The following is a 22,125-nucleotide window of genomic DNA, read 5'->3' as shown; positions in this document are numbered from 1 at the left end:
GTCCCATGCTTGCCAGCGTTGCAGTTAGCATTTTTCTTTGCGCCACGTATAATGCACAGTCACAAAATATGTGAGCTATCGTTTCGCGCACTTGGCAGCGTTCACAATTCGGGCTGTCTGCACGGCCGATTAGGTGGGTGTAGTGGCGAGTGAAGGCGACGCCCAGGCGAATTCGGTGCAGTATATTAGCATGTCTTCGGCTGATTTTATCTGGAAGACGAAAAGTCATACCGGGGTCTGTTTCCCGCAGGCGTTTGTTCCGGTGATCTGGTAGCGACCAGTAAGTGGCAGCGCATTCGCGCTTGAGTGAGTTTTAAGTGTCAATATTGGTACGAAGAACACAGGGCAATGAACGATGTTGGGCCAGTTCGTGTTCACAGCGGAAGTAAAAGCAGCGTTTAAACGACGACGACAGGGAAATGCGGCAGTGCATCGTGTGTCGCTCCTTATCTGTCCTCGTTATTTAAGCGCTGTTTTTTTTTATTGCGATAGCAATTATGCGGACACTCTCCGCTGGATTCTGCCGCCGGCGTCGACATTTTTCCTTTCTTTTCGTCTCAATAGCAGAAATGCGGGCTGAATGCAGTTTGTGCCTATGGGAAACTACGAAAATTAGGCGTCCACTTGCACTGCTTAGCTGTCTGCCTTTTCGAGAAGCGATAAACGAGTGCTAACTTTCGTACGCTTGGGCAGCAGTAGCAACATACACGCGGTCAGAAAATGTAAGCCTGGGACCATTGCTCATATTTTTCGGCTGTTTGCGACAACTGACTGAATAATTGCGTGTGTGGGTGCGCAAGTGAAGATAAGCATGCCAAATATTATTAGATTACCGGAGTGATTAACTCAACGCTCCTACTTTATATTCACCAACCGGCGCAGTGTGGATTCAGGGCAAGAAATCGAATAAAAATAAGCGCTGTTGCCTTTGTTTCGCTTTGAGCCCTCGGTGCTCGTTGTTGAAAATGGGTTACCAATAAGCCCAATCTCATACCTTGTTTCAGTACACCTACTTCATCATGCTACGCGCTGTGAGTATCACAACTCTGATATTTCGGTGACGTGCACGTCATGGCTCAGCGTCATAGTATATAGCGTCGTAATGTAGCACCATGGTGAAGCGTCATGGTGCTGCATCATGGTGCAGCGTGTAATGGCGTAGCGTCATTGCATAGTGTAATATGGTAGCGTCCTACAGGGCAGCGTCATGGTGCAGCGTCACAGAACAGCATCATGGTGCGCATTCAGCAGGGAAACACTTACTGTGCCTGTACAGCTTGGAGTACTCGGCGGCCTGCGTGTAACCGGCTACCGTGAAAATCCTCGGCTCGAGGATCTTGCTGAAGGTAGGCACTCCCCAATGCTCGTGGCTGTGGCCGTCCTCGGTCGTGACGATCACGTTAGTGTGTGGCTTCTCGCCGCAACGCCACCAGGGAGATTGCGACACGACGTGCAGCTTGCCGTGGTCGCCCGTGAAGTACGAAGCAAGCACGCCAAGGAAGCCGGCCTTCCAGGGCTTGTACGCGTAGCGTTTGTTGTAGTACTTGGCCAGGCGGTGCAGCAGCTGCAAGGAAAACGGATTAGGCAGTTACGCGGAATGCTTTTCTCGACTTAGTTTTTAGGCTTCAAAGCCAATTCGGGTATCAATCGAATGACGTTCTTTAAAAGGACGAGGCGGGAAACGTTCACGTGGAGTGCCGAATTCGCGAATTCGTTTGTTGCCTCATTTGCCTCATATTACTGCGTCCCTCGCCTACAGGTTCCGTTTCAGATTGTCATCACATATTGGAAGTTGTACGACGCCGTCTAGGGAGGACTCAACTGAAACAATTGCGAATTCGCTTCAACATTGTGCAAGCAAGAAGAAATTCAAATTAAAGCACTGCGCGGTACCAATGCTTGCGGATAAGAGAAGTGTCTAGTTGGTTTTTCTGACATTCAAATGGAATATGATAATACGAATGCTATTCAAATTTTGATAACAATGCTCGGTTCTGTCAGGATGATTCGGTCTCTCCACTTCCACCAGTGTCTTGTGGCACGTTTTGTCTTATTAGTCCGGTTGAAACGAACGCCCGATGACGCTGCGCTTGTTTTGTGAAGCATACCTGTATGTTCACGGTTTATGTGCCGAACTGAGAGAGAGAGAGAGAGAGAGAGAGACGAAGGAGGTCGGGAAATTAACCAGATATTGGCATCCGATTTGCGACCCAGCACTTGTGGTGGGGATATAGGGGCAAGAAAGAGGGTGTAGAGAAAGAGAGAAAAAAAGGGGGAAAATGCATGTGTGCTCAGGATGTGCCGATCAGAGTGTTTGTTTTAAATACTTACGGGCTTGTAGTTCTTCCACTCCACGTCGGCGGTGAACTTTCCGAGGCGGCTGGAGTAACGAAGCAGCCTGTAGCAGTAGTGGCTGAAGGGGATGCCCTTCTCTTGCTTCATGTGGCATTTGTTGGCGAGCCAGTGGAGGAAGGTGCTGCTGAACCTGTCCCTGCCGATGGCCTTGCCTTCCGCCGCGGCGGCCAGCTGCTGTTCGTCCTCGTCGGTGTGTGTGAACTTGCCGTTCACTGTGATCTGTTCATAGAGGAAGGGTGCGGTGTTTTCAAGCATGTATGCGAGGTACAGAGGATACTAATACGTAGGTACGTTATTCGACGTTGCTGTTATATGCGGTATTCAAGCTTCAATGTAGCATTGATCATGGTGCATGAACATGGTATTATTCGCCTGCTCAGCTACCACGACATAATACTCTTTTTACCGAAATTCTCGCCTAACCTATACCCCACTGCATAAATCTCCTTCCAGAAGTGACCAGGTTTTGTAGCGCGGACTTCAAATGGCAACAGTCACGACTCCTTCCTTCTCTCTCTTTTTTACGCATGGCGAAACCTCTCCTCGTTGCAACTTGTGTCCCAGCACCAGAGACGACTTGAATGACGTATTTCTGAACTGCCCGAACAAACCCAAGCCCCCGTGGCAAGGGTCGAAACAGCAGGAGGGATGGGAGGCTGCTCTGCGCAGCTCGCAACCGTAGTTACAACTCCGGACAGTGGGCTGTGTCAGAGGGGTCGCCGAAGCACAGAAGTGTCCGGCCACCTAGAGTGGCCCGAGGGCTCGATGTCATTTCACTTCTACTGCCCCCCCTCCCCCTCAAATGATTCTTTCTTGAATGAATAAAGTTGTTCACCTACCGACCTTATTCGCGGGAACAACGATGACGTAAAGTTACTCTGTAGTTGTGCTTTGCGAGAGCTTTATTCGCTTTAACCCAGGCGAAACGGAAAAACACGATTGCTTATATAGACTGCTCATATAGACTGCTCATGTTGTGGTCAATCAGCTAAAAAAAAAAAAGAGAGAAGCAGGATAGCAGCACGAAAACGCTGACTTCACCCATTCCTCTTATTTTTTGTTGTTTTGTTCTTTCGAAGCAGCGCTGAATGACCTATATGGGATACCACTGCAAGTTTCGTCCTGGTTGGCATATATAAGCAAAACTTACGGAGGTTCCCGCTTCGCAGCTGGCTCCATAGTGGACGTTAAGGTGAGCGTCCACTTCCTTTCCCGTGTAGAATTTAGCCATGTTAGTTATGGTCCAGTCAGGATGAGGGAACTTCGCTGATGCGTCCAGGCAGATCTGTATACAAATGACGTAAAAGGAAGAGAGCGTATCATTTCTGTAACCAAGGTCTCAAAATTCCACATTAGGACACTTCGGCCATAGTGCAGCAGTACTGTGTGGATTTTGCATGTGTTAGCCTTCGCTGTGGAGGGAAAGGAAATAATGTGAACATTATAAACTGTATTGTTTTCAAAGTACAGCGAAGATGGCGTTGATGGTCTAATTGAATTCTATTCGCATAGTAGTATACGCAACTATTTTGTGTCCATTGGCCCCGCCGCGGTGGTGTAGTTGCTAAGGTACTCGGCTTCTGACCCGCAGGTCGCGGGATCGAATCCCGGCTGTGGCGGCTGCATTTTCGATGGAGGCGAAAATGTGGTAGGACCGTGTGCTCAGATTTGGGCGCACGTTAAATAACCCCAGGTGGTCGAAATTGCCGGAGCCCTCCGCTACGGCGTCTCTCATAATCATATGGTGGTTTAGGGACGTTAAACCCCACACATCAATCAATTTTGTGTTCATTGCTTGCGGCTTTTGCCTATATTTTACCGGTGTCAGCAAAAGCAGAACTAAGATGGTCCCCAGGAAAAAAAAACATATGTGTAAATTCTTTATTTCGCGTAAGCGCCCTCGTTCAACACTTGTTGAAAGTTGAAACGTGCGTTTACCTTCACGATTAACAGACGTGACGTGGCGATTCGTAGGCATGACATGACGCTAAAACGGCTTCGGCAAGCGAAACCGCGCGAATCTTCATTTACAGATCAGTTTCCCGTGACTCACTTTCATTTGGGTGTCCTGTTGGCCGAAGGGTGTCTTCTCGTAAAAGAACTGCATCTTGTGCTTGAAGAGGTCGTGGTTGAAGGAGTACCGCAACTCGGCCGTCGCGTGGCGCTCCTTGGCGGCGCCTTTCAAGCCGGCTTCGAGACGCAGAACGTGCGTAGACGGCACCTCGGGGTCGTCGCCGATTTTGTCGTGAACATTGAAGTGGCTGTGCCGCTCGTCGTCCGGCTCCAAGAACTTGTACGAAATGTCGATGTTCAGCTGAAACGAAATGTTCAGGAAGGTCGGCCATTACAGATGAGCATATCCCTCATGGTGAGTTGCAGGATCTTTAAGTGCATGGCACCGTTTTGTCGGAAGAAAGGGTATTAGGACACTGGCCGAGACCGTCCTCTGCACGCAAGGCACTGAGAGCATTGTTGCGCTTTCTGCGGGCAAGTGGTCTTAGAGACAGACTGTAAACAGTGTCGTGGATCGTCTGATGACCTTCTCTTTCTCTCTCTCTCTCTCTCTCTTTTTACAACGTCTCTTTTCTCTCATCCTTTATCGCCCTTACCCCCTTCCCCAGTACAGGGTAGCCAGCCGGTCTGAGAACTGGCTAACCTCCCTGTCCTTCCTCATTTATCTCTCCTCCTTTAAGTGCGCGTTTGTACTGCACTTGGCAAGTTGGGACGATATACGGCGTAGTTTTTTCCTGTTCATAACTGTTAGGCGTTCACTTATTCAAGACTGACTTGTAATGTTTACTCTAGGAGACTATGCTTAGGACTCGCCATTTCGCAATTGTGCAGGCATAATTTCGTTGCTGCCAAGTAAAGCTAACTGGCCTGAAAGCTTAAAGACCGATATACTTGGCGATGAAAGACAGCGAGTTTGCGCTGACAAAGGCTAATGAAAGTTCGGTTCTTATGATAAACTGCAAATATTACGCAAAAGGTTGTCTCGCCTTCTGAATTAATCAATAAACAGTCTCCGTGTTTGCAGTTACCTTATCTTCTATAATCGAACTGCAGCGTAGCATGTATGGAATTAAGTGAGCACGCGATGTAGTTTCCGTAGGCAGGCTTCTGCACGCCGCAGCTCGATTATCGCGGTAATCTACGAACAAGTGGCTGCTGTTCCAGCCCTCCACAATGCTTTCTCGATCCCCATCGCTACCGAGACGTCAGCTCTACATTTCGAAAGCGGCGTTCGCTGTACTCACCTCCGTGGAGGGATCTTGAGCAGCGGGGAGGGCGTAGATCTTGATGTCACGTGGGTGCCAGTGTGGGTTGACGATCATATAGTAGAAGCGTTCCCGGCACGACATGTCGTGGTACACTTCCCGCACGGCTTGACGCAGGCCCCTCTTGATCAGGTGACCCTTGACCTGCAGACCTACGCCGAAGGTGTCGTCGAAGTAGTGACGGTCGAACTGCGCATGAAGCGGCATAGGTTGCATTAATGTGGCACCAGAGTTATACAATATATTGATTGATATCAGATCGTAACTCTACAGTAGTTATTTATAAATTTCGCTCCAAAAGTTCACTAGAGTTTAACGTTGTTGAACGCCACTTATATCTCTAAGCTTTTGCTTCGTACATTGGCCGCATCGTTTATGTGGTTTCGCGAAGCTTTCTGTATAACTAATTTGTTTATTTGATTTGCATACATGGATACGCAAGGACACAGAAGAAACAGGGAGAGTTTGTGTAAGTCTTCTGCATTTTACGTGTAACCTATGCCTCCTTTAAAACACGATATCGTTCATATTCGCATTAACTAGACTCGAGTAGGCAGTGGCCATGGTGAAGACAGGCCCTGATAAAGACAAGTCTTCTGGTTGAAACGTTCTCTTGCTTGGTCTGCGCTCTCATTACGAGAAAAACAACTAACCGCGCTAGATTCTAGCCACCCTGTTTTAATCAGCGTATAACGAAAATACCTCACGTCGTCATATTTACACCAAGGCGTAGGTTAGCACTTCTCACAAGTTTTTCTGGCCCATTTCTACCTGTCATCTCCAACACAGGATCATGTCCATCATGTAGGAAATCGTGCATGAGCTAACTCGCCCCAGCGGTGTCACATACTTAGGCTAAAATCGGTAGTGATATGTAGACTAGAAATCGGATAAGGCCGATAGGGGAAACCGGAAATGCGTCGCCAGAAGCCACTTGGACTGTTAGTAGTTGGTGTTACGGAAATTACACACCGCCACGCGGGCCTTTTTTTGGTATTTTTATGTAGTCCTCTAAAAGTGAAACCATATCTCATGCATACCGCGCCCGAATTGCGGGATGCTTTCCAGGTTATTTTGGAATCTTGCTCTTGCGCTTAATTTATCTTCTTCTATCTTAGCGGAATGCGGATTTGGTTAGGAGATGCTATTTGGCTCCTAACAAAATCCGTCATTCCCTGAGCAAGATGTCGAACCAACTAGCCTAACAGCTGACTATATTGAAGCATATTTAGCTTATTGTTAGGAAGGGGAAAGTCTCTTCTGTCGAGATAAAAGCGTTGCGTATTTCGTTGAAAAGAGGGAATATTTCTATGGCAAATTCACCTCGGTCAGCTCTTCAGGTCGGTAGAGAGGCTTCATCAGCTTGGGCATTTCAGCGAGTGCGTGCGATGGATCGGCGTGAATGTCGTTGGGCATGGCGAAGGTGAAGGGCCGGAACTGATGGTTGAGGACGTTCCAGGGCAGGTGCAGTGGACGGTGCAGGCTCAGTTTGCCCTCGAGAGGTGCGAATGTCACCTTGAGATCGAGAGGCCAGGAGATGGTGGTCCTTGCGTTGCTGCCGGTTCCAAAACTCTGCTTGGTGAACTCCGGCGTGAATCCCAACATCTGGTACGAGGCCACGTCGAATCTGTTGGAGTGGGGAGAGGATTGAGTCAAGATCAGCCTTGCCACTGCTTAAGCGCGATCGCGTGAAGTGACGCCTTGCATATTTTTCTGTACTTTCGTCTGGCATCGTTTTATAAACGAACAACGCTATATACCATAGCGTTCAAGAAGGAAGACTGACCAACTTTCCAATTCATGGTCATCCTAACCTATTTTATATCTACTTTCGGGATGAAAACCACTTCCACAGCAATTCCGAAATAAGTGGAATTTAGAGAATGAACTTTACAGCTCCACAGGCAACAACTTCATATGGACTGCTGAAGTCCGATTCGTGGGTCTGATCAACGTGTATTCTAAAAAAAAAAAACTCCACATTTTTAAGCTTTTACCTCTTAACGGGCTCATACCATATGCTTCAGGCTCCTACAATTCAGGTTCCTACAATCCAAGCATTACGATCCTCGTGGGAACTCTCTGATTGTTGCGGCGACGTTTATGTTCGACGTTATGACTGTTTTTTAAGGATATGCCATTCAGAAGAAGTTAGAAAAGAAGGCATTGTAATTATATATGTTAACGCGGACACATTCATCATTTGCCTGAAGGCCCTAAGGTGACCTTAAGTTGGCCTTAAGGTGGCCTGCCTTCAGGGATTTGCCACGAGTGTCTACTCTGAAACTGTATTGCTGGTCCACGAACGATAGAAAGAGGCAGAGAGAGAGACCGAGAGAGAGACCGAGACAGAAGAGATGCGGAAAGGCAGGGAGGTTAACCGAAAGCAAGTGGCTGGTTCGCTACCCTGCACTGGGGAAGGGGTGCCTTCGTCACCGAAAAGCGACGAAGGCACTCTTGAAGCTTCTGCGAGTAACCCGCCTAGTCGAACGATTGTGACATTCCAGTGTGTGTGTGTGTGGTTTCCGCTTCCCTCCCTCACTCTATCACGAATGATAGTTCATTAATAAAGCATAGGGCCAGAGCATGGGCTTCGCCCGGAGGGTGCAAAAGGGGCACTCGCCTTCCTCAAGCCATAGCATCGATCTCGCCTCTCACAGCTGCGATGCAGCCCGGGTTTTCACCCCTCCCCCCTAAAAAAGGGACAAAGTCCTGGTGACGCTGATCGAACATGTGGCCCCCCCCCCCAAAAAAAAGGGGGCAAAGTCCTGGCGACGCTGATTGGACATGGCGTCGAACATGCGGCCACAAGGCTTAGCAGATGCTTCACTTACACGTAGTGGCGCTTGATGCCCAAGTGGAACTCCGCGTTGTCGCCGTGGGTGAGGGCCATCTTGTCCCTCTTTGCGTACATGAACTCGGCCTTCTTGAAGACGTAGAAGACTGGCACTCCCAACTCGCTAGGCATTATTACAGCCATGTCTTTGGTCAGATAGAAGTACTTCTTGTTGACGTCGGCGCCGAGCAAGTGCTGGACCGCCTCTTCTGGTTTTGCTGGATGTAGTACAGAGGGACGTCTCCTATTAAATTCATTAGGCGTAGTAGCACCGTGAAATGACCATTTTCATGTACACTTTTGTAGCATAGTTTTGATTTTGGGCTGCTTGAAGGAATGACAACGAAAAATGGGTGGACAAAGGTTAAATAAACACAATGTGAGCGCTCTCTCTTGTTAACCACTGTCTATCTGTCTTCGTTTAGTGCCAATAGCGTCAAAGAGCTCATTGCGCAGAAACTCTTAGTGTCGGCGACGGCATCGTCCGTTGCGAGTGAAAAATAAACGCTCTCCGTGACCGAGAAATCAACAAAGATGAAAATAAATAAATGAAAATAATGAAAAGTTTGCTTCGAGTGTGAAATAATTTAAGTCTTTCGGCGTAACAAGCAGGTGGTCTACAACAGAGCCACACATTCACACGAAACTCCACTTGCCTACGAGAATGTGCAAGGGTAGACGCATTTCGCGCATTTGCGCCCGATTGATCTCAGCGACAACAGCATGTAGACGTCATATCCGCACACGTGTTGCATCTCGAAATGATGGCTTTCCGTACCTTTACCCTGCACTTTCGACAAGAAGCTCTCATCGATGCTGAAGGTGTCGGTGGTCTTTCCGAAGATGGACAGGGTGAGGCGGGCGTAAAATGGGTCGTACTCTCGGTCGGCGATGTGGAGCTGCACGTCAGAAAGGAAACGTTGGAACACCATGATCAGTTGGACTGCACGGGCATGGAGACTACACAGAGAGGTTTTTGAGATTATGGCAGACTGGCCTAATGAATTGAGAGGGATGTACACGACGAATAGTAACCGCAAACACGGACAGTCTGCAAGTGACTTCCAAACGGACATAAGGTTACGGGCCTAACACGTTCACGTTGCGTAGGTACGTGTTACCTTTGCTAGGAATTAAATGATCAGCCTAACGACGTTGCGCGTGCCTTGTCCCCATTGTTCTCTATGCTGACTGGCGAAACATTCACTTTTAAAATCGAGCGAGTGATTGCGCAGTAGTCTAACTGGCAACACTGAGGCTAGGTGATGAGCGTCGATATTTAAATGAACTGGCCCCCATGGTGATTATCTGAGGAATACAGTCCGTGCTTATTCTACCAATTACAGCCTCAAAGCTGGAGCATCATTTGCTACATCGGTTGCGGTCCTGAAAACAAGACCTCTTGTCAAAACCTTGGCCCCAGCAACACCTTGTGTTCAAGAATATTTCACTTCTTCTAGCTTCCAACTTATGCTGAACCTAAACAGTAGCAACATTCAGAGATGGCTCTGGTCCTATGAAATGTAAATTGTATCATGATGACGACGTTCTGGTACGGCAGTAGCAAGGTCATAGTATGCAGTCATGAGAGAGCAAAGCCGACCAGCCCGTGTGACAAATGATGACGATCTTTACGATGGTCTGGACATACAGATCAAGACGATGAAGTGAACAGCCAGCCCTCACACTATTAGCGTGTTTTTTTTCCTAGGCGTGGTATGTGAAGTAGAAAAGTGATTGTCGCTGGCAATGATTTTAGTCGGCGACAAAAAGCACTCACGGAACTCTCGATCTCATTTCGCTCCTTAGCCGATGCATCACGCGGGATGCGGCGATGGGCCATGAAGTTCCAGAGGTTCTTCGAGGATCCTGGACGCGGGCCCAGCATGCTGCTCATCAGCTTGTCCATGCCCCAGTTCTCGAACTCGAGGGTGAGCGTGTCGTACGAGTGGCCGCAAATGTAGTCTCTCATCATGACGTAGCAGTTGCGGGGCAGGTAGCTGTCATGCGAGCGGATCATCTCCATGGACGTCATGCCACCGTAGTCATATTTGGCTGCGTTGAGAAAAAGATTAAGGGTCCAAATACTGGTTGCGATACATGTTTATATGCACGTCTCGTGTTTATTGCATTATTCTGACCGCTGCCTAAGTTTCTAACGGAGCATTGCACTCTAATATTTCGTTATAAGTGGTGTTGAATACAATCGTGGTTATAAGTTCATAACATACACCGCTCGCTTCAGCAATCGTTGCCGGCATCTTAGCCGTCGAGATTATTTTTTTTTCTTTCTTAGAGAGTTTTGTCGTTAGTGAAATGAGTTATGTATCATCGATGAGATAAGTGCGTTGAACGTGATGTTTGTCTTCTTGTTGCAGGTGATTTTCATTAATTGTGAGTTTTCTCACTTGCAAGATAATAAGATTAGAAATAAATATCAGAGGAACACCTATAAATTTCTTAAGATCAGATAACTAGAAGCCTGGTGAGCGTACAGGGGTTCGCGAAAACTGCTGAATCATTACTGAGGAAATTTTGAGGCCTGGGCGTTGATATAATGGCGTCGATTATATTAGGCATCAATTTTTATCCCATTCAGCAGGTTCTTACCCCGTACAGCCGGGCCTTCTTAATATGGCTCAAGCAAGGGCAGTGGCTTTTATTCATTGTTTGCATTATGGCCTTGTTGCACAATTGGGCAGAAGGAGATGTCTTCTATAAATTCTCTCGTGGTAATGCAACTTGTGCCGTAGAGCAGTGCGGGCTTTGGTGTTTTTGATGAAGTCGGGATTGGGCAAAAAGATCAAGTACTTTAATTGTGGCGCATCACGTAGCCGTGATTGGATGTACTGTAGTTGTTTAGGTTGTATTTTGTGGACGCCTCATTGTGGCTTAATTTTTCAAAATGGTCAAGCGCACGCACGCAACGTAGAGGTCCGACTATGAGGAAGCCAGGAGTCAAAGCGTACACGCAGTAATTCAACAGGGGACAAATATCCGTAGCCCAAGGTGCGTCCTATAAGAGTTGCTAGTTTTGCGGAGACTAGCCGCAGCGTGTTTAGATGAACGTGAGTAGGCTTACGGCTGTATGTGGACGATATGGTCAGGTGAGACGAAGACCTGTCTACTGGCCTCTTGAACCTCGTGTCATGGTCCCATTCTGGCAGCACATAGCGCATGTGCTGGGCACTGGGGAAAGAGACAAAAACAATACCTATTGGTAAATACTCTTTGGAACATGTGTAAGATGAACGATGCGTTCAGAGCTGCAAGAAATCGGTGTCCCATCTGAAAGCCGGTTATTTGGAAGGGTCTTGATGACGCGCTGTTGTCAAACAATAGAACATCCGTTTGAGAAGTGCCGTCTGCTGTATTTCTCCCCATCGCCTTGTCCTCCATGAGATGTTACAGGGGACTATAGGGTGCAAGAAGTTCTAGCAGTTTATTGTGTTTCTTGTTACACGCTTTTCTATGTCAAAGTTCTACACATCAATTATGGACAGATGAGTGGAAGAACTTTATTCACTTCCACTAGGTCGCGCTAGCTTCTCAGCTCAAAGTGGGATCTCTCCCAAGTTGTATTTCTTTACAGTCTGTCTTCTGCGCGCTCCCGTATCACTGGTTTTGTCCCTTCCTCAAGGCGTTACACCTTTTCCCCTCATGATGAATCACGACCAAGCCCAACGTGCGGCATTGGTTAACTTATTCGTTGAACTTCCAGGTCGTTTAAAGGCAGGATTTATCTGTTGTAATTGATGACTGACTCACAGATCACGATGGCAGGGGTACTGCGACTTGGCCACAGTGCGGAACGCACTCGACACGAAGTGCACCACCTGGTCGCTGGGCTCCGTGAGCATTTCAACGGCAATGTGGCGAAGCAGGTACATCTCAGGGTGGCTGAACAAGATGGTCAGGAAGGCGGCTATACGAATCTCGCTGGGTTCGCTGGTGTTGTAGAACACGGGCAATGCGATGGCGCGAGCCTGCGAAGAAGAAGCAAAAAAAAAAGTGGATTGAGAAAAATAGGTGTTTTCCAATAGGCACCCGGCAATGCAGTTTACGAGATCTGATGGTAGCGCCAGAACACACAGCCTAGCGAGTAGGCGCAGCGAAACCGAGTCTTCGAATGCGTAGCCAAGCGAGTAGACGCAGCAAAACCGGACTTGCCAGTGCATATTATTTTCTTTTTTAGTTGTGAGCAGGGGGGGTCACGGATGATTATGTAAGTGCCCAAGAAGCTTTCATTGAAAATGCGCCAAAAGAGCATGGACGATTCAGCGTCTCAATGTGTTCAGCGAGAGTTTTAGTTTTTCTGGTATCCCTGGCGGTCGGTACCAACAATGCCGAGGTGGCCCAAAAATCTTCGTCGCGCCCTCTGGTCCACGGTCGGGTGCCTATGGTACGTGGCCGTCAGCCACGGGAAAGTTACAGATGTTAGCAGTGGTTTTCTCTTACAATTATACGCCAGAGACCGGAGTCGGTAAATGTAAGAACACTAGGACCTGTTCTATATACACGATGGATATGTGTTGTCATGATTCGCAGTGAAAACTGAAGTCGTTCGCGCTTTTATGCGAATTTCTGACATTTGCTGTCATGAAGAACCTTTTAGGGCTCTGTGGGATGCCGTGCGGTATACGGTGCTGGCTCAGTAAACAATGTTCAAATTCGAAACGAGAAATATTTCGCATGTGGAGTGTATTGACGCTATTTTCTTCGTTGAAAAAGCAACCACGCGAAGCAGCTGTGAAGGTTTAATAGGTCATGCTATAATTATCGGTTTTACATCTAAATCTGATGGTATCTTTAGCACTTGAAGGGTTTGAAGGGAACGATACACAAAACAACAAGTTTCACTAGTTATATACATATTTATTTAATCGTGTATTCTTACCGTCACCTGACAACAACACTTGTGTGTGATACCTCATAATATAGCTCTCTTGTTGCCACCTCTGCTGGTAAGGACAGACTGTTTTGACTTGCTATCTGGCAGCTATATTGGAATGTTTAGGGCTGAAAATTCTTAAATGGTCTATATTTCCTGCGCGAGCGACATGCTGAGATTCGACAGTAGCCTACGATGACTTACCTGCGGAAAATGCCGCTTGTAGGATGAAATGGTGAGCATTGCGTGCTCGTGTGCAGTTTAGGCACACAAATTTCATGTGGCAGTGCTAATCTGCCGCTTCGTTGGCTTGAGAGAGATCTGTTCTTTAACTTGTGTGAGTTTTTCTACAAAAGTATTACTACTTCATACACACACTTGGGTTGTTCTTTGGTGTGCCTCTAAGCATTTGGTGTGCACCAAAGCGTTGAGAGCATTTGAATCTCAAGTTCTATCTGCGGACTGCGCTAAACTAGTTATTCCGCTTGTTGGTGCAACATTGCGTTAAAAAAAACAACCAGTTCCTCGCCCTTAAATCCCACTGGACAGTGAAAATGTAAGGATTATGGTTATGACGGCTTTCCGTACAGAATAGAATTAAAAATAAAGTTTTTCCATGGCATTCACTCCCTACCCTGCTCACATTACTTGCGTGATCAGTACTACTGCTGCTACAACATCTACTACTACAACAACAACAACAACAACAACAACAACTACTACTACTACTACTACTACTACTACTACTACTACTACGACTACTACTACTACTACTACTACTACTACTACTACTACTACTACTGCTGCTGCTGCTGCTGCTGTGATTACGATGACGACGATGACGACAAAGTCCACAATGGCGGTGGCAGAGAGCAGACTAAAAGAGAGATTTGCTGTAAAAAATATAAAAAAGTAAGCAGTGCACACGGAAAGACAATGCAATGTGCCCACGGTGATACAAGGATGATGGTAAAGACGTCCCCTGCGACGTGGTCCTTGCCATCATCCCTGTTCCTCTACGTGTACCATTTTGTATATGCACTCCTGAAATGGTTCTGCACGTGTGCTCACCAGTTCAGGATGGTTCTTTGATGCCTGCTTCAGGGCCCACATGGCGGCCATCCTTTTGGGCTCCTCCTGGCAATTGCAGATGAAGTGCTCCAGGTAGTGCATGGCCTTGCGCGTACCCAGGTTGCCGGCCGTTCGCAGGTAGACGGTGGTCTCGAACAGGTGTTCGCCGTGCGTGTCGGCCGGGGTCACAGAGTACTGCGTGGCACACGAGCAACATGGTCCTCAGTAACATTCCACACCGAGCGGCAGATGGCCAAGGCGCACGCCAAAAGTCCAGAAACACGCATGTCGGTGTTAACCCATACTTGGACGTCTGCCGCGATTTACAAGTGAGGCCTTGATGCCGAAAGCATAGCTGCAGGTCTTTGCTATTTACCGCAGTTCTGTCTCACAAAGTGTGACCTAAATGTTTACGGAATGTGGGCGTACCGAAAATTTTGGTGCCGACCCTAGGAGTTGTACATTTCGGCCATTGAAACGTACGGAGCTATCTTCATTCGCGTGCGCAGAGTTACATGTCGCACATAATCGAGGAATAATTGCGCTATTATTCCTGCTTTTGCAGCATGTGTCATTGTGTGAAGCGCAAGAGCTCGAGTGTAAGGTTATGTCACCACTTCTTTGGCTACGTCGCACACTAACAGATTGGAGAATGTATATAGCTAAATATATGCCAACATATTTTTAACGTTCACTAGTACACAGTCGCACTAACTAAGCTTATACATAGAAGTAAGGAAACTCGAACCTATTTTCCGTGCGCCCAGGGTTATATTGTTGCTAGACATTCAGTACTTCAGTGTGCTGAACTCCGCAGGCCTTACGATTAATATGTGTCATAGGTAAATCGCGCTACATTCCATCTGCGCGCCATGGTCGAAAGTTCGGATGGCCGTTTAAGACAAGTTGAAGGACCCGTTGGGTACCGGCGGCGGATAAAAGCGACCACATTGAGCCTACGGTGATAGACACTCACGTTAAAGATGTGAGAGACGATCTCGGGTTTGCAGGTGCCGTGGTCCTCCTCGTGGTCGTTGTGGGCGTGCTTGCATCCCTTGCTGCTCGCGATCGTGCTGGCGGCGAGCTTGCAGGAGCTCCAAGTCTCCCGGTGGCTCTTGACGGCCTCCGATTTACAAGAGTCCTGCATGGTGAGGGTGTCATCATCATCATCGTCGTCATCATCATCATCATCATCATCATAATCATCATCATCATCATCAACAACAACAACAACAACAACAACAACAACAACACGATCATCGTCATGCTTCTTTACCGCAAGCTTCTTTACCTCGCATTCTAATATCTTTGTTACACAGGCAGCCTGAACCGTGGTTACGTAACCTTTGTTACGTGTCACTGCGGGTAAACAGTATACTGCGTGTTAAACGTTATACGCGAAGCTGCGGTTCTGCCGCTAACCGCGGTTGTTACAGGAAACCGAGCTTGGCTACTTCAGTTTGGCGGCGAATCGAGAAAATGGCGGCGTCCGCGGAGGATGCGTTTGCCGCCATAACTGATGACGCTTCCGCGCTGGGTGAAAACGGGGTACACGGTGGTAGCCGTTAACTGTGGTTACACGTGGGTAACAGTGGTCGGTCGTAACTGTGGTTAACTTGCCTGCGTAGCAAAGGTATAAGCGTGTTCTTTTTGGCGATGTGATTCAGATTTTGTTGGTTGGTTCGAAAGTGTTCTTGTGAGCGTTACCTGCATCTGAGTTTCTGCGACAAACCCTAAACGCGCGTTCGTTTGCAACACTTGCAAAAGCAACGCTGCGCTTACGGATAGACGGAATGATTCGCTCGAATCAAAGAAACGATAAAAAAGGTTGACCAAATAGTCCTGAATGTTTAACGAAACCATCATGCTATACTAGATAAGATAAAAGCGATGCTTCTCTTCAACTTGGTTCTGCCTAGAAGGGTTCAAAACATTAAAAAAATGCCTATTCTGTTTTGAACTATCGTTACATTCTTTATGTATATATGAAGATTTCCTTAAAAAAATACGTTGCTCATTTTGCGCAGCATGATATTAGGTGATGACGAGAATGAGCGTATAAACTGGAACGGGTAATTGGAAGTTGTCGCAAATTAGGGCATGATGTTGACCAATGAAGTAATTGCTAATGACATATATCTTTAACTAATAAGCCCTCATGAAGTGTCACTCAGGAACGAAACTCTGGGTGTATTAGGGTGCTCATGGTTAACGGAGACCAGATTAGCCTGGTTTAATTAGTAATAGCCCAACTTTCAGCGTATAACTACTTGTTTACTTTACGTATCTATAGAAGGATGACGGTTTTGGCATTGGGTGTAACGTCTGTTCTCGTATGCACCTGCTGGATAGCATTACCACATAGGCCCAAATGCAAAATGCACTGCAAAATGCAAATGCACAAATGCGAGGCTGGAGTTAGGCTTGTATAATTTAGGAATAAAGGACGAGTTCGGCACGGGATTGGTGAGGATATTGGGTCTAGTAAAACTTCTAATGAACTTTGCGCTTGAATTTTGCCCGCGAAGGTAATGGAAAACTCATCTGCATTGCACGTCAGCTACAAACTGCATGCTGCCTACAGAATACGTTGCTTAGTATGAAACGTTGTCACTCACGGCAATTTCGAGGATCAAGGCAGTGCTGACTTCCTTCAGGTTCAGGTGCAGTTTTGCGTAGAATTTGTGGGCGTCTTGCTTGCTGACCTCGTTGTTCTTGATTAAGTTCAAGCCGAAGGCGACGTGCGGGTTCATGCCGACAGCAGCCAGTAGGTCCAAGAAGGCGCGGCTGTAGAGGTACGATGGGAAGACACGAAATTTGTGCTTGTGTCATCGTCACTTCTAGAGTTATGTTCACGCAGAGTTAACAATATAACTACTGCAATGCCCCTGCCACATTCAAATGAATGGTAGGTACGGTACTACGTGCACTATAATTGAAGACCTGCATTCGCTACCGGGACGTCATCTTTTCGTCGTCCTGTTTCTCGTGGCATCTGAAACGACTTCACGACGTTTTGGCGTGTCTAGCTATAAAGGCCGGTCTCCAGCTCAACAATGAGATGCGTTGGTTTGCCAGACGCAGCATCAAGGTGTTTAGGACACGTCAGGAAACATGGCACGGAGTCCGATACCGACAACGTTGCCGCATTACTGCAAGTTCCTACCCCTACCACACCTAAGGGCCTTCGCAGCTTCTTCGGTTTAGCGTTCTACTCCAGCCGATTTGTGTGTGATTCTATTATTCCTTGTTGTTGCGCTATCAGAACTGCGAACACAGAGACGCGCGCAGTGGACGAGGCGCAACGTCAAGCGTCGTCTGATATGCAGTGGTGCTCAATGTGATGGTCATGGTTAAAGGAGTCCTACGTCAGTAGACTCTGTACTGTGACAGCGGCAAGCACGAAACAGGTCATAGAAATGCCAATAATCGAAACAGTTTTTACTTCACGGACAATGTTTTTACGTAGTACTCGGAGCAGTACTTGTTCCCAGTCCCTTACTTTCTTCTGCCGTCACAAACTCCTGCTCATCTCTTTCATTCTGTTATACTCTATTTTCCCCTTCCCAAGTATACGGTAGTGAACCGGAGTCTTCCCCTGGTTAACCCCTCTCTTTCCTTTATCTTTCTCTCTCTCTTCAGTGGTCATTTTCTATACCAGTGGTATACAATTGACCGTGTGCGCTATTATGGCGTGTTGGCGTCACATTGACACCGGGCAGCATGTTGCAAGCCATACTTGGCGCCAGGATGCCTCTGATGGTGCTTTATCTGTGTCCGCCGTTACTTTCAGCGATACAGAGAAAGGGCTGATACCAGAAGACTAGCGCGGTGAGAATAAGGAATTTGCAGTCCGCCACTCGCTCGCCTGGTTTGTTACCCTACAAAGGAACGGGAAAGAAAAGCGAGAACACTATAGAAGCGTCGCTTGACCCCGCCGAGGGAGGGCGAATACCGTTGCCGAAGGGAAGGCTGGTGCCAGTTTTTTTCCACGACCACAACACACCACCGACCAAGTCCTCGGTCGGTCGGGCTCGATCGAAGCGGGTTCTATTTTAGTATGCACCTGGTTCAATACTTGTATAGCTATTAAAAGGGAGGCAAGCACGGCAGGTGAGACAATAGCTGAGTGAGCTGCGCTAGTACACTCTGTACTAAATAGCGATGGAACTGTCAACGTGCACCGACTAAATGCTTTTGTTTTGCACTGCATGCACTGTGCGTGTTTTGCGTACCGTACCTATAGTCACCCATTGAAGATGACGAGGTGTGCTGCGCCTCCCTGCGCAGGTCGCTCTAGGGAACACGCGTGTGCTGTTTCCCAGGATAGTATGACATGGCAGGATCACTTACAGCGTGCTTCCCTTCTGCTCTTCTGGTGCGGAGACAACGTGGTTCTGGTACAGCCAGCTGATCTCGTCGTAGTCGAAGGCCATGAAAGAGTTGAATAGCGTCAGGAAGAGCTGGCCTCCGCTCGGCTTCTGGTCGATCTCCTTGATGTCCTCGTCCGTGTACTCTAGGCTCGCCAGCTGGTGCAGGCCTTCCGCGAACTTTGAAATAGAGGGGCAGGGGAGACGGGGATGGAGGTTAAACGAATGTGTATGGGTCTTTGCTTTGATTTCGGTGACGTAGTTCTCCTAAACGAGTAATGCGCTCCAAAATCAATTCTTCTAGCTAGGCCGTAAATGCTTGTCATGATTTTGTGGGAACTGTTCGCCTGAATGGAACTGGCGAAGACAGGCAGATTGGCCAAGTAAGTGAAGTTCCATGACAAAAGAATATAAAGCAGCTAACTTGCAAGTTCGGGGCCGTTTATGTAAGCGCTGATTTATATCCTTTTATCATGAATTCAACCGCATACCTAATCTACTATTTCAGCACCGGTTGGCAGGCAAAGTCTTGATGCTGGGAGTCGTGCAGGTTCATAACCCCGGCTCAGGTTTCCCACGTTGTGACGTTCCGGCTTTGGCTAGTTGCCGGTGCTGTCGTGATAGAACGGACGGGCCTATAGGCTCTTGGATTAATGGCGCAGACACACGGACTTCGTCTTAAAGTTTTGCGCATTTTGGTGCCACCATCTAGCTCGAACCCATACATTGCTGTGTTTTTATCTACCAGTAGGCTACTAGAACTCTGTTTTCTTGGTTAACAGCTGGACAGTGTCTGCCAAAGTGTGGCTACCATTGGTTAATGTAAGCCGATATCCGTTTTTTTATTTGCTGTTACAATAGGAACACCGAGTGTGTTGCGATTCTGGCAAGCCTCGTATACACTGACAACTGACAAGATGGCGTCGAGTCCCATGCAGCCCCATGATTGTAAGGAACGCGTCTGTGCGACGTGATATGACTTTAGCTGACGAGAGAGAGCTCTTCAGCGTCACTGAGTGCGAATGCGTGACACACGGAGAATGCTGAGTTCGTAACACCCGGAATTTTTATTCGTTTTACTTTCGTGTTCAAAGGAACGAAAACCTAATACACGAAAAGGCGGGCAATGAAGCGTCTACATTATACTGGCCGGACTATTATGCCGGCCAAGGTTCAAGCTTTCCGCGTAGCCGCCATATTGTTTGGAGTACCAAATTTACCTGCATCGCATTTGTCTCTGATGCTGTTATAGCGTGAAAATGTATATATATTGCCTGGTACGCGAGGATCGTAACAGGACTGAGTATAATCTCTGTCATAATCTATCGGATAAAATAAGTTGTCTACTTTTTTTAAGCCGGATTAGGTCACCGGTCGGGGGATATCTCTTCATCTCCATCAATCTAAACCGTTGAAAGTTCGGCTTCATTAGTTACCTTATTTGTAATAGGCGTAAAGTATTTTCGGCTTAGCTTCTTGCGCGAGAATACATTAGCCAAATATGCAAGAGACCGTGAGCGCCGCCGCATTGGGCGTAATTGAAATCCCTCTTACCTTTTCCTTGTTGCTGTGGACTTCGAAGTGCCTGAAGAGAGCGTTGGGGTGCTTGAGTTCCTGGGGGTTCGTCAGGTCTCCCGTGGTGCCGAACTCCTGTGCCAGAGAGTGCTCTTTCTCGAGGTTCTCGCCGAGCGAGGTGTCGGTGACGGCATCGTGCTCTTCCTGGAGGTCCAGGGTGCGACTGCAAACATGCGTGGACAGTCGGAACAATGAGTCAGTGCCCTTCGTCGCACGTCAGCTTTCGTTGGCCCGCTGGCTCGAATATGTGCTTAATCTATAGAACACGACACACGTAGGCAACCGAGTGAACGTGAGGGAATCGTGGTGGCGTAATGAAACAGCAGCAGTTACGTTTTAACCTGCGCACAAACAACTTTTATTTCGTTATCGCCAACGGGATTTCACAGGTATGGGCGACAAGCTGACCTCTTTGAGCGGTGATATATTTTTGGAACTTAAAAACGGTTCTCGCGTAAAGCCGCAATGTCACATTTCTTACTTAGCAAGGCCTCGAAGATGTGTTCAGCACGTTAAAAGCACGATATGATTAAACACAGTCGCAGTCTTCAACAATTTTGTCGCTGTGCCTATCATCTGTGATGTATGAATTCTGCTTTTTGCTTTTGTATTTTAGACAAAAGTGTGAACCTTGGCCACCACAGGTTATACGGATACTCAGAGCGAAACTCAAGAGTTGTTCCGCGTACGAGGACTTTTCTGCGAAGGTGATACCATCGTCGTTATTTTCTGTTGTCATAATTCCTGCAGTGAGATGTTTACGCCGGTGATTTTACTCTGGTTCGAGAGCTGCGCTGCGTCACACTCAGAATGATGACATGGCGGGAACCATTAGTACATTGCGTGCACTGAGCATTAAAAGGCCATGTCTGGGCTCTTTGTTATAAAGCGCGCGCGATATATTGACAAGGATGTCGTATGTGCCTCGTTTTTGTTTTCTTTTTTTCTTCCCAGAAATGCTTACTTCAGTTTCAGGTGGATCTTCTTGCCCTCTCCGTGAGGCCTGAACAGGTATCCGGACTCGGCCCAGGCGTGCGTGATCACGTAGTGTTGAGCCGTTCCCTTCAGCTCGTAATACACCTCGGATGTTGGGGTGGACGGGTGCTGCAGAGTTGCAGATGAGAACACAATAAGGCCGACCGTATTGGCAAGTGTAGCGCTACGTCACTGGCAGTCTGTACAAGAGTATATCCCCCCTCCCCCCCACCAAACAAAAAGCGAGTGAGAATTCAATGCACTGTTTGTGTATTTCAATGAGGACAGGTGGACGTTGTAAGACATTTGATTTTTTATTAAAAATAGCTGAGCTGATTTCGGACATTGTTAGTATTAGAAAGAACCGAGGGAACTTTAATCTTAAGCCATTTGTGTGGCTGACTTCACGGGTCACAACAGTATAAAGAAAAAAGGTTTTGCATTACGGTGGATAGGCATTCGAGAAAATGTGCGAATAACGGAGTGGCACTGCGGGCGTCAGTTTCGTTGTGCTTATATCGAACTGCAGAATTCGTAATGAAATAGGGGACGGCGCTAAAAAACGAAAACGTGTGTAATTGGGGATCAACCGTTCTTAACTGGGTATCGAAAAGTGCCTCATGAAGTCGTCTTCAGTTGGCAGTAAGACGAAGTGACGCCCAATCATAATGTTCTGATCATCGGGAGCTTACTGCTCGGTAAAGAGGTCCATGGGACGGCTTTCAGGTCTCCCATAGTAGAGTACTAAGTACTCTAAATCGTTAACCACTTTTC

The 22,125-nt window shown here is 47.5% G+C and overlaps 1 protein-coding gene across 1 annotated transcript in view; it reads right to left on the bottom strand.

The window, feature by feature from the left end:
- Positions 1-22,125, bottom strand: part of LOC119180738 (vitellogenin-6) — a 32,043-nt gene that overhangs the window by 2,868 nt on the left and 7,050 nt on the right. The window contains exons 6-22 of the mRNA XM_037431872.2: positions 21,341-21,480; positions 20,356-20,539; positions 18,785-18,981; positions 17,050-17,218; positions 15,408-15,572; positions 14,432-14,626; positions 12,238-12,455; positions 11,552-11,658; positions 10,250-10,524; positions 9,248-9,368; positions 8,468-8,687; positions 6,957-7,260; positions 5,613-5,822; positions 4,409-4,669; positions 3,506-3,640; positions 2,332-2,574; positions 1,264-1,564 (exon numbers count right to left, since the gene is read on the bottom strand). Coding sequence (XP_037287769.2) covers positions 1,264-1,564; positions 2,332-2,574; positions 3,506-3,640; positions 4,409-4,669; positions 5,613-5,822; positions 6,957-7,260; positions 8,468-8,687; positions 9,248-9,368; positions 10,250-10,524; positions 11,552-11,658; positions 12,238-12,455; positions 14,432-14,626; positions 15,408-15,572; positions 17,050-17,218; positions 18,785-18,981; positions 20,356-20,539; positions 21,341-21,480 — 3,445 coding nt within the window. The remainder of the gene's footprint in view (positions 1-1,263; positions 1,565-2,331; positions 2,575-3,505; positions 3,641-4,408; positions 4,670-5,612; positions 5,823-6,956; positions 7,261-8,467; positions 8,688-9,247; positions 9,369-10,249; positions 10,525-11,551; positions 11,659-12,237; positions 12,456-14,431; positions 14,627-15,407; positions 15,573-17,049; positions 17,219-18,784; positions 18,982-20,355; positions 20,540-21,340; positions 21,481-22,125) is intronic.

Source organism: Rhipicephalus microplus, chromosome 10 (assembly GCF_043290135.1).
Source record: "Rhipicephalus microplus isolate Deutch F79 chromosome 10, USDA_Rmic, whole genome shotgun sequence".
Classification (NCBI taxonomy): Eukaryota; Metazoa; Arthropoda; class Arachnida; order Ixodida; family Ixodidae; genus Rhipicephalus; species Rhipicephalus microplus.
The sequence above is the reverse complement of the archived record's forward strand: the minus strand, read 5'-3'. Positions and strand labels throughout refer to the sequence as shown.